Source organism: Papaver somniferum, chromosome 10 (genome assembly GCF_003573695.1).
Source record: "Papaver somniferum cultivar HN1 chromosome 10, ASM357369v1, whole genome shotgun sequence".
In the NCBI taxonomy this organism is placed as follows: Eukaryota; Viridiplantae; Streptophyta; class Magnoliopsida; order Ranunculales; family Papaveraceae; genus Papaver; species Papaver somniferum.
The window spans coordinates 62,782,226-62,792,949 of record NC_039367.1 but is presented as its reverse complement, the minus strand read 5'-3'; the positions used below and the strand labels follow the sequence as shown (position 1 = coordinate 62,792,949).

The 10,724-nt window shown below is 37.3% G+C and overlaps 1 protein-coding gene across 1 annotated transcript; it reads left to right on the top strand.

The window, feature by feature from the left end:
* The first annotated feature begins 578 nt into the window (after positions 1 to 578).
* Positions 579 to 5,421, top strand: LOC113318373 (calcium sensing receptor, chloroplastic-like). The gene is made up of 13 exons (XM_026566522.1): positions 579 to 851; positions 1,362 to 2,270; positions 2,523 to 2,623; positions 2,722 to 2,836; positions 3,098 to 3,175; positions 3,294 to 3,386; positions 3,493 to 3,576; positions 3,716 to 3,814; positions 3,995 to 4,057; positions 4,237 to 4,267; positions 4,501 to 4,547; positions 4,762 to 4,820; positions 5,016 to 5,421. The coding sequence occupies exons 1-13, from the start codon at positions 801 to 803 to the stop codon at positions 5,248 to 5,250; spliced, it is 1,965 nt and encodes a 654-aa protein (XP_026422307.1). The 5' UTR covers positions 579 to 800; the 3' UTR covers positions 5,251 to 5,421.
* The last annotated feature ends 5,303 nt before the right edge of the window (positions 5,422 to 10,724 follow it).

Below are 10,724 nucleotides of genomic sequence, written 5' to 3'. Positions count from 1 at the left end.
GGCAAATAGCTATAAACATTTTTTTAATCAATAGAGTGATGCACAACCAAAGCCATATTCTCAACAATATGTATTACCAGAGATCTAATCAAGATAACATATAATTACTAATTAACATAGGGTGAAATTTGGTATCATTAATTATCAACATAATCTACATGAGCTATCCTAACATGGAAGGACACGCTGGTACCACATTCTATACTAACTTTGTTTTCATTGTCACGTCTTATACACGAATTTGTGTAAAAGCAAGAAGAATTAAAGACTGCATCTTTGTAGCAGATCTTACTCGTATCGGTTGAGTTTCTACGTTCTGGTAGTGAACTCTTCTCTTATTAAAAAACAAAAAAGAGATTTATATTACCTAAAAAATGAAGATATTAGCAAAATGCCCTTTTCAACGTGGGAGGAGAGGACACCGTAACCAATCACTGGCGTTCTACTAAAGGTGAGTCATCCAGTTGTTTAATCATCCGAAGATTGACCTCCTTGCTGTCCCTACAAACTGAAGCCGAATGATGCCCACACTCGCACAGAATATGAAACAGATAAAATAAACAAAAAAAGGATTTCAACAGACAGAAAAAAGCAAAATAAAAATATAAACGAGAGGCGAGAAGAAGAAGAGGACCCAAATTACCAGAACAGATCTAGTTAGACTAACACTTGCAGAGGAGCCACACGATTCTCTCACTCTCTACTTTCGTTTCAGTTTCGGTCTAAATTGTCTGGGTTTTCGTTATTCCGAGAAGATTACAGATTATGCTGTATAGCTGATTTTAGTTAGCTCTCTGACAATGTTGCCAATCTGTTTGTCGAACCCATCATCTTGTTCTTCCCAATCTCAGGTAATTAAACACTTCACTTCACTTCATTTAAATGTCTTTCAATTTTCCTCTAATATAAATCTGTAAATAAGGGTGGTACATTCTCTAGTTCGCTAAGATTATATCCGCAGAAATTTTTATGGTATGATTGATCAGTAGTACAACTGGAACAAAAAACCAAAACACTCGAAACACAAAACATAACATTTAGTGATGAATTCATGACTTGAGAGTCAAATTTACGGAAATCTTATACCTCAAAGGAGCTCAAGGATAGAACAAAGGCTAATTATGAGCATGCTACTTGGACTGCAAATGAGGCCACCCAAGCAACTGAAACCACACTTCACTGTCACGATGAGCTACTGTTTGTTAGGCGGTGAACTGTTTTCCTATTACATTTGATCTGCCTTATTGATTTAAGACTTCCCCATGAATGGATTTCTAAATAATGCAAAATGTATTTTTGTTTGAGTCCTTTTTTTTTTCTTCTGGTAACTGAGTGAAAGAAATTGTGTATGGTTAATGCAGATCTTTTTTGGCTATGGGTCAAGACCACTTACTTATTTTGGGAAGGATATAAACATCAGATATATTTTGAAAGGACGGGGTTTTTTAGGTGTCCCTGGTGCAATAAGTGCTCGTGAAGTTTCACTCAAAACACAGGCGACAAAATTTATATATACTAGTGTAGTTGAAGGGCCTGAAGTATCAGGCTCGTCGGACATAACCAATAGTTCTTCCTATCTCAATGAATTAAATAATTTGGAGCCAGAATTCTCAAATAACCTGAATGATTCAGTTGGAGCAGATGTTGGATCCATTCCTCTTGGTAGTGGAGGAGAACTGAATTTTGCTGAAGATGCAAGTATGTCAACCCTTACTGATCAGCTTAGTTATGATACAAATGAATTATCAAAAAGTGCTGCTTCACAACCCACGGTGCCTTGGGATGATGCCATGGGTGTTTCAGAGAATCCTCTTGTTATGGTTGATGACGCAATAACTAAGTTAAAATCCACTATTGAGGAATTTGTATCAAGTGTTAATGCATCCATAAATGCTTCAGTTGGTAAGGGAGAAAGTGCTCTACAGAGTACATTAGATTCAATTTCTGCATCGTTAACAGACACTACTAAGAGCATAAATGAGGCAATTGGTAGTTCTGTTAATAAAGCAGAAAAAGTAGCTGGTAGTGGAGCAACAGGGTTCTCCGGTGACTTCAAGGAAGCTACAGGAAATGCAAGTACTGTTGCTTTTAATGTTTTAAGGAAGACAATTGTCGGGGCAGAGGATCTTTTAGCAGGTGGTACAAGTTATGCCGTTTACTCTTATAGCTATGCAAAAGAGTTACTTCCTCCAGAGGCTCGGAATGTACTCAACGAAACTGAAACCAAAGCTGTAGGATTCTTGACGCCTGTTAAGACTGCTTTAAAACAGGTACTTCAATTATAAACTTGGTGTACCGTTACTGTCTGGCGTAATCCATCCCTAAACCAAAATTAGCAGGATACTTTAATTGGGTCCTGAAATTAACCCTTTATCCTGTTTAGCATCATCCGGTGATAGTTTTTCACACAAAGGAATTCTTAGAAAATTCAACTGCACTGGTGTCCAGGGGATCCTAATGTACTATTCTTGCAATATATGTTTCACAGAGTGAGCTTACTGGTTATGGATCGTGGGCTGCAGGTTTACTTTGGTATCGAGGGGTTGGTGGCATACCTTGGCTTGGATCCCAATGATCAAATCATTCCATTTGTCCTTTTGCTTGGCACTTCGGCCACTTTAGGGTATGGGTGCCAAAAAAATAATAATTCATGTCTTTTTTTCATATGCAAGTCACCATCTTGTTTTCTGCAAATATATATTGTTGATCAGACTCATGCAGGATTACTTATCGGATACTGACATATGGTGGTTATTCTGGAGATTTGTCTCCAAACTCAACTTTGGAGCTGCTAACAAGGGAAGATGATGTCGTGCTTATAGACGTCAGGCCTGAGGCAAGAGACTGTAAATTTCACTAGCCTTTTCTTTCTTGTAGTGATTTTAATCCTTACACCTGTCAAAAATTCAAAATCGTCAACTACTTGATGTTTTTCCTGTCATTGTCTTTCTTTATTAAATTTTGTCCCCTTTTATCTTGCTTTTAATGATGTCTGCTGGGGTCTCTGCATTGAGAATGCTATTGTTTATATGTTTGGGGCATGTCATTGGTCTAATATATTAATTTGCGTTTGGTTTCTGTTGATGGTTATTTGTAGGCTTCAAGGGAAAAAGATGGTGTTCCCGATCTTCGCCGAGGGGCTCGATTTAGATATGCAAGTGTTACCCTACCCGAGGTTGGTTTTGTTTTCATTGTGCATCTCTTTCAGTGAAATTTGGTCTGATATAAATAGCACTAGATACTACTGTCATTATGTCCAGTTTTAATTGTTAGAGCGTTACAAAAATCCTCAGATTGATGGTTCTGTACGGAAGCTAGTCGTGAGAGGGAAAGACCTAGATGATGACTTAACTGCAGCTGTCATTCGGAACTTGAAAATTGTTCGAGTAAGTAGAATTATTCTCACATGTGGACAAATACTTTCAAGTCATGTATATCTAGATTCAACTTTGCAAATTAATGTCTCAGGATCATGTTTTCTGTCACTTATAGGACAGATCCAAGGTTATAGTAATGGATGCCGATGGTACTCGCTCCAAAAGCATTGCGAGATCCTTGAAGAAGCTTGGAGTCAAGGTATGCATTCTTTTGTTCCCGAAGCTTCATCATTTGTGATAAAAAAATCTTAAACCTGTTGGTGGACTTAGGAATTGGTCATTTGGCCTTTTAGATTTAAGAAACCTGTGATTATATACTTTTCTCTTTACTGTTACAGAGACCATACCTTCTTCACGGTGGGTTTCGATCGTGGGTGAAAAATGGGCTACGCATTAAACAACTCAGACCTGAGACAACACTTACTATACTTAATGAGGTAATCTTGTGGAAGTAGGAATACGTATTCATGAGTTGCAATTTGCAAGAAGTATCTTATTTTCCTATTAAATGATTCATACCGTTCTCTGTAATTGGACTCAATGGTATACCTTGGGTAATGGTGTGGTTTCACCCCTAAGAAATATGGTTGACGCATCTAGTTTCGGATGATTTGCAGGAAGCTGAGGCAATCCTTGAGGAAATCAAACCTACTCCTTTAAAAACATTTAGCTATGCGGCGGTAAGACTTCTGTATCTGTTATGATACTGTTAGATATTCAGTCACTGATACATGTCATACTTTTTTAATACAAAAATAAAAAATGTAACAAGTTTTTTTTTTGCTGAATTCTTTTTCTTTCGTGAATGTGTATCACATTTTAAATGCATATCCCACTAATTGTTTTTGGTTTTTGACAGGGTACGGCTGCAGCTATCTATGCTTTGTCGGGTGAGCATCGTTAGACTTTAAATCATAGTTATGGAAAACAACCGAGGAAAAGGATCTGGTCTTTAAGAAAGATGACCATAATCTATTTTGCCTGAGACTTACCTTGACGAAGTTGGAGTTGATTAGTGATCCTTCTGGGATTTTTTATCTCTTCCGCGGTTCAAAGTTTTCATTAATTAACTTTAATTCTTCTTGAAACATTATCTTCTATTAAGCTGGTTTGTTGGTTGCAGAATGGGAGAAGACACTGCAACTTATAGGCGTTGTTGCTATTGCAAAGGTAATTCAGTTTTCGCTCTCGATTTTGTGTCATGAAACTGCCATGAGTTTCGCCCCTCCGTATCTGCTAAATGATTTGGATTTAACTGTCAATCTGACTTTATTCTTGATATACTTCAGGGTGATATTGGTCTCAACAGGTTCTCATTTTTGTAATATTTGTAAATCTCTTTTACCCGCTAGTGTATTGATCAGTTCGTTTTGTTTTTGAACAGACTATTTATTCACGGGTTTCTTCATACGAAAACTCTGAAGATTTTAGACAAGACTTGAGGTATATAATTGATCATTTTAAGTGCTTAACAAGTTCTAGTTCTGGTTGAGGAGAAGATCAAACTCCCTCCTTGATTTTTCGTTTGTTGGTTTGTTTTTTCTCTCCAAATACTTTTAATGGGGCATTCAAAGTTTAACTGATGATGCTTTCTGCAACTGATCCTGGTTTTGTTGCTGTTACCATTTTTCTCTTAAGATTGTTGCTAGTTCCTGTTACACTGGGGACAGATGCTTTTTCATGGGCTGCCAAGAAATTAGAGCCGAGTCGGGTTGGATTGCCGACTTCACCTTCATCTTCAGCTGTACAAGACAGAGTTTTACAAGCTGCTGCAAAACATGAATCTCAACCTTCTGATTCAGATGAAATGCAAGACGTGTCTCGCGAATCAGTGGCTCCTGTGGATGAAAATGTTGATCTCTCTGAAGCTTAGGCGTGCAGTCTTTCTTTTTCTTGTCATACGATCTTACAGTGTGAGTCCTTAGTTTACAGTTACTTTTTTGTCTTGTAATCTATTTTTTTTTCTTCTGATAACCAAATTCATTGAAGGGAAATTAAGCAAATACAAAAGAACTTTGTCTAATTGAAAGGAGATGTCGTAATCTGTTCAGTTCAGGGTTACTGCGTAGAGCATCACACACATTATCGAAGCAGATTATAATTGAAAGGTTTCATCAAAACCAGACTTGTTCTTCTTCAACAGGTCCACCTTAGTTTAGATTTTTTATCTCAATAAACACCAACTTGAAGAAATCAAAGGAAATTGAAACTATCTTCACGAGTGAAAAAAGAACACATCGATCAAATATATAATGGCAACTGCAAGATGAAACTTAGCTTATATAAAGACAACTCTCTTTATTGATGTTTAGAAAATCTCTCAAAACTAAACACAAGCTCTAATCTTGCTCATATGATCAACCACAACTTTGGTGATCATATATATATAGAACTATGAATTCCTTTTCCTAGTCCTATTACCTTATTACATGTCTTTCCTTTTCTTAGAACTAGATGACTTCTAATTCCCTTAGGATTACATCAATTTCCTAATCTTGTCCTAACCAGCTTGTTAGTGACTTCTATGTTGAAGTTTAACCAACATTCTCCCCGTTAAGCTTCAACCTTACCCGTGACATATCTTGTACTCCAATCAATTGTCTCATTTCTTCAAACTTGATCCGAGCTAATGCCTTTGTCAATATATCTGCTTTCTGCTCAGTTCCAGGTATGTGTTCTACGTTAATGACCTCCTTATGGATGCATTCTCGTATGAAATGATACCTTTTGTGAATGTGTTTCGTCTTCCCATGAAACACTGGATTTTTAGTGAGTGCAATTGCAGACTTATTATCAATCTTAATGAGAACTTTTTCAGGTTCTCTTCCTTTGATTTCACCCAACAGTTCTTGAAGCCATATTGATTGTTTAGCTGCTTCTGTTGCAGCCATAAACTCAGCTTCACAGGATGAGAGGGCTACAGTGTCTTGCTTCTGTGAACACCATGTAATAGGTGCTTCTCCTAGATAATATATATGACCGGTTGTACTTTTTCCATCATCTTGGTCAATATTATGACTGCTGTCACTATACCCAACAATTCCTTTTGATCCTCCTCGACCATACTTCAATCCACAGCTGATTGTTCCTCTTAGATATCTCAATATCTGCTTTATTACATCACCATGAGACTTGCGTGGACTCTGCATATAACGGCTTGCTACTCCCACAGAGAAAGCCAAGTATGGTCTTGTGTGTAACAAGTATCTAAGGCATCCAACATTTCTTCTATAACTCGTTGGATCAATCTCAGCTTCTTCTTGTGCCTTTGAAACTTTAAGTCCAAACTCCATTGGTATCTTAGTTGGATTACAAGTTTCAAGTCCTGCTTCTTTCAGAATTCTCCTTGCATAAGCTTCTTGTTTAATCTGAATCCCATCTACTCCTTGATGGACTTCTATGCCAAGGTAATAAGTGAGTTTTCCGAGGTCTGACATCTCAAACTTTGATGACATTTCTCTCTTGAACTCATTGATCACCTTAAGGGAGTTTCCAGTCAAAAATAGATCATCTACATAGACTGCAATCACAAGAAGCGTTCCCTTTCTTCTCTTCTGTATACTGATGTTTCTTTAGAGCACTTAACAAATCTGATTTCCCTTAAGATTTGATCTAACTTTGTATTTCAGGCTCGAGGAGCTTGTCTTAGACCATATAGAGCTTTTGATAACTTATAAACCTTATGCTCTTGTCCTTTTACTTCAAAACCTTCTGGTTGTTCAACATACACATCTTCTCGCAATTCACCATGTAAGAATGTTGTCTTAACGTCTAAGTGGTGAATTTCCCATGAGTTTGATGATGCTTATGCTATTAAGAGACGAATTGTCTCTAGTCTAGCAACTGGTGCGAAAACTTCATCAAAGTCTATACCTGATTCTTGAACGTATCCCTTAGCTACAAGTCTTGCCTTATATTTGTTGACAGTACCATCAACATTCCGTTTTATTTTGAAGATCCACTTAAGACCAATCACTTTTACCCCACCTGGCTTATCAACTAGAAACCAAGTCTTGTTTCTGTTGATTGAAATAATTTCTTCTCTACATGCTTGTGTCCATTTAGTCGAGACCTTTGCTTCCCGAAAATTCCTTGGTTCATCATTAACAGAAAGTAGCATAATCTCACATTCTTCTGCAGCTTGAAGAACATAATCCTCTAGATACTGTGGCTTTTGTATCTGTCTTGTTGATTTTCGAAGTGGAATGGGTTGAGTTATTTCATCGATCTCTTCTTCTTCTTCTTCTTCTTCTTCTTCTTCTTCTTCTTCTACTTCTTCGTTATTCTCAGTGGTTTCATTATTCTCTTCTTCTTCTTGATTAACATCATTGTTTCCATTGGTATTGATGATTATGGGTCCTTCGCCTTCATCAATTACTTGACCCTATCTCATGTGAAACATTCCTGGATCCCTACTTGGTCCATCATTAGTTTCTTTCCAGTTCCAGTTTGCTTTTTCATCGAATACCACATCTCGACTCACTATCACTCTTTTCGTTGTTGGATTGAATAATCTGTAAGCTTTGAATCTGTCAAATGCTTCACTCTTTTCTTTCATAAGAATAGACCACATATATCTTGAGAAGTCATCTATAATAACAAATATGTATTTGTTATTTGCAAGAGTTTGTGATGTAATAGGACCACATAAATCAGCATGAAGAAGCTCTAATGGCTTTGAGGCTCTGAATGTTGTTGCTTTTTGGGAAACCTTGACGAGTTTGTTTCCCAACTAAACATGATTCACAGATTTTTGCTTCATCATTTATCTGTGGTAGTCCTCGAACCATCTTGTTCTGAGACATTGCCTTTAAGGTTCTGAAACTTATGTGTCCTAACCTTGCGTGCCACTTCCATGTCTGATCTTCCAGTCTCATATTCAGACACAATGACCTTACAATCATGAGACTTATATTGTAGAGTATATTCTGTGAGCGTGAGACTCTAACTAAAAGTCTTCCACTTGGGTCATGAACTGTTAGATAATCTTGTCGCATTCTAACATCACATCCAACTTCTGTAGCATGTCCTAAACTTAGAATGTTGCTTTGTAAGTTTGGGATGAAGTAGATGTTTGTGACAAGCTTCTGTTCTCCGGTCTTGCTCTGAAATAGAATTGATCATTTCCCTTCAATTTCTACAGAAGATCCATCCCCAAACTTCACTTGTCCTTTGATTTTCTCATTGAGTTCAGAAAAGTAGTGTCTCTTACCAGTCATGTGATTGCTGGATCCATTATCTAAATACCAGATTCCTTCTTCTCCATCCTTTGATTCGTAGTTCTTTGGTATTAGTTTCCCTTCGTTTAAGAATACAACTTCGTGCATGAAAAGAGTTGTATCTGCTTCCCTTGTTTCATTCTTGTTTGCTTCTTCCATCTTTTGTATTCTTTCAGGGCATACAGAGGAGAAGTGTCCTGGTTTATCACATCTGTAACAAATAATATTTGATCTATCCTTCTTTTCTTTCCCTTGGTTTTGATCATTCTGACTTGTTGTTCTATCTTGTAAGTTAAACCTTCCTCCCCTTCCTCGACCTCTGTTTCCTCTACCACCTCTTCCACGACCTCTTCCTCTTGTCGCAGAGTTTTGTTGGTAAGAGTTTGTGTACAAGAGTTTTCCTTGAGTTTCTCCATTGTTTTCTTCATCAAGGATTCTTTCTTCATATGCTTTCAATATTCCAATTATATCTTCATAGCTAGTCTTCTTTAAATCTAAGACTTGTTCGAGAAAAGCTATGATATGAATATACTTGGATCTTGGTAAACTATTGAGAAACTTCTTTACCAGTTTATCTTCATCAATGGATTGTCCAAGTGACGCAGCTTTTGAGGCTATCTCTGATAGCTTTCCTGCAAAGCTATCAATAGTATCAGTGTCTTTCATCTTCACTCTTTCAAATTCAGACATTAAGGTATGCAGACGGGCTTCTTTAACTCGATCAGCTCCGAGATTACGTGCCTTTATTGCATCCCAAATTTTCTTTGAAGTTTCCTGTTCACCAACTTGTAGAACAAGACATTCTGGTATTGCTTGAAAGAGTAATCCAATGGCAACATTGTTTTTGTCTGGGTCCAATGTACCAGGATCAATTGTTTCCCAAACTTTGTAGATTTTCATCAGTACCTTCATTCTCATGGCCCATACTGTGTAGTTTGTGGCGTTGAGGATTGGAACTTGTATTGATGGTGGCGTGAACTGTTTTGCACCCACAATGGTGGTTTCGTTTTCCATGGCTCAGAAACAAGCTCTGATACCAATTAATGGCAACTGCAAGATGAAACTTAGCTTATATAAATACAACTCTCTTTATTGATGTTTAGAAAATCTCTCAAAACTAAACACAAGCTCTAATCTTGCTCATATGATCAACCACAACTTTGGTGATCATATATATATAGAACTATGAATTCCTTTTCCTAGTCCTATTACCTTATTACATGTCTTTCCTTTTCTTAGAACTAGATGACTTCTAATTCCCTTAGGATTACATCAATTTCCTAATCTTGTCCTAACCAGCTTGTTAGTGACTTCTATGTTGAAGTTTAACCAACATTCTCCCCGTTAAGCTTCAAACTTACCCGTGACATATCTTGTACTCCAATCAATTGTCTCATTTCTTCAAACTTGATCCGAGCTAATGCCTTTGTCAATATATCTGCTTTCTGCTCAGTTCCAGGTATGTGTTCTACGTTAATGACCTCCTTATAGATGCATTCTCGTATGAAATGATACCTTTTGTGAATGTGTTTCGTCTTCCCATGAAACACTGGATTTTTAGTGAGTGCAATTGCAGACTTATTATCAATCTTAATGAGAACTTTTTCAGGTTCTCTTCCTTTGATTTCACCCAACAGTTCTTGAAGCCATATTGATTGTTTAGCTGCTTCTGTTGCAGCCATAAACTCAGCTTCATAGGATGAGAGGGCTACAATGTCTTGCTTCTGTGAACACCATGTAATAGGTGCTTCTCCTAGATAATATATATGACCGGTTGTACTTTTTCCATCATCTTGGTCAATATTATGACTGCTGTCACTATACCCAACAATTCCTTTTGATCCTCCTCGACCATACTTCAATCCACAGCTGATTTTTCCTCTTAGATATCTCAATATCTGCTTTATTACATCACCATGAGACTTGCGTGGACTCTGCATATAACGGCTTGCTACTCCCACAGAGAAAGCCAAGTCTGGTCTTGTGTGTAACAAGTATCTAAGGCATCCAACATTTCTTCTATAACTCGTTGGATCAAACTCAGCTTCTTCTTGTGCCTTTGAAACTTTAAGTCCAAACTCCATTGGTATCTTAGTTGGATTACAAGTTTCAAGTCCTGCTTCTTTCA

What these genes read in the sequence shown, in the direction of transcription:
- LOC113318373 (XM_026566522.1), top strand. Translation starts at nt 801, where the DNA reads ATGTTGCCAATCTGTTTGTCGAACCCATCATCTTGTTCTTCCCAATCT. An exon ending in TTAAGACTGCTTTAAAACAG is followed by an intron (nt 2,271 to 2,522) that starts GTACTTCAATTA and finishes CGTGGGCTGCAG; the next exon opens with GTTTACTTTGGTATCGAGGG. An exon ending in GGAACTTGAAAATTGTTCGA is followed by an intron (nt 3,387 to 3,492) that starts GTAAGTAGAATT and finishes TGTCACTTATAG; the next exon opens with GACAGATCCAAGGTTATAGT.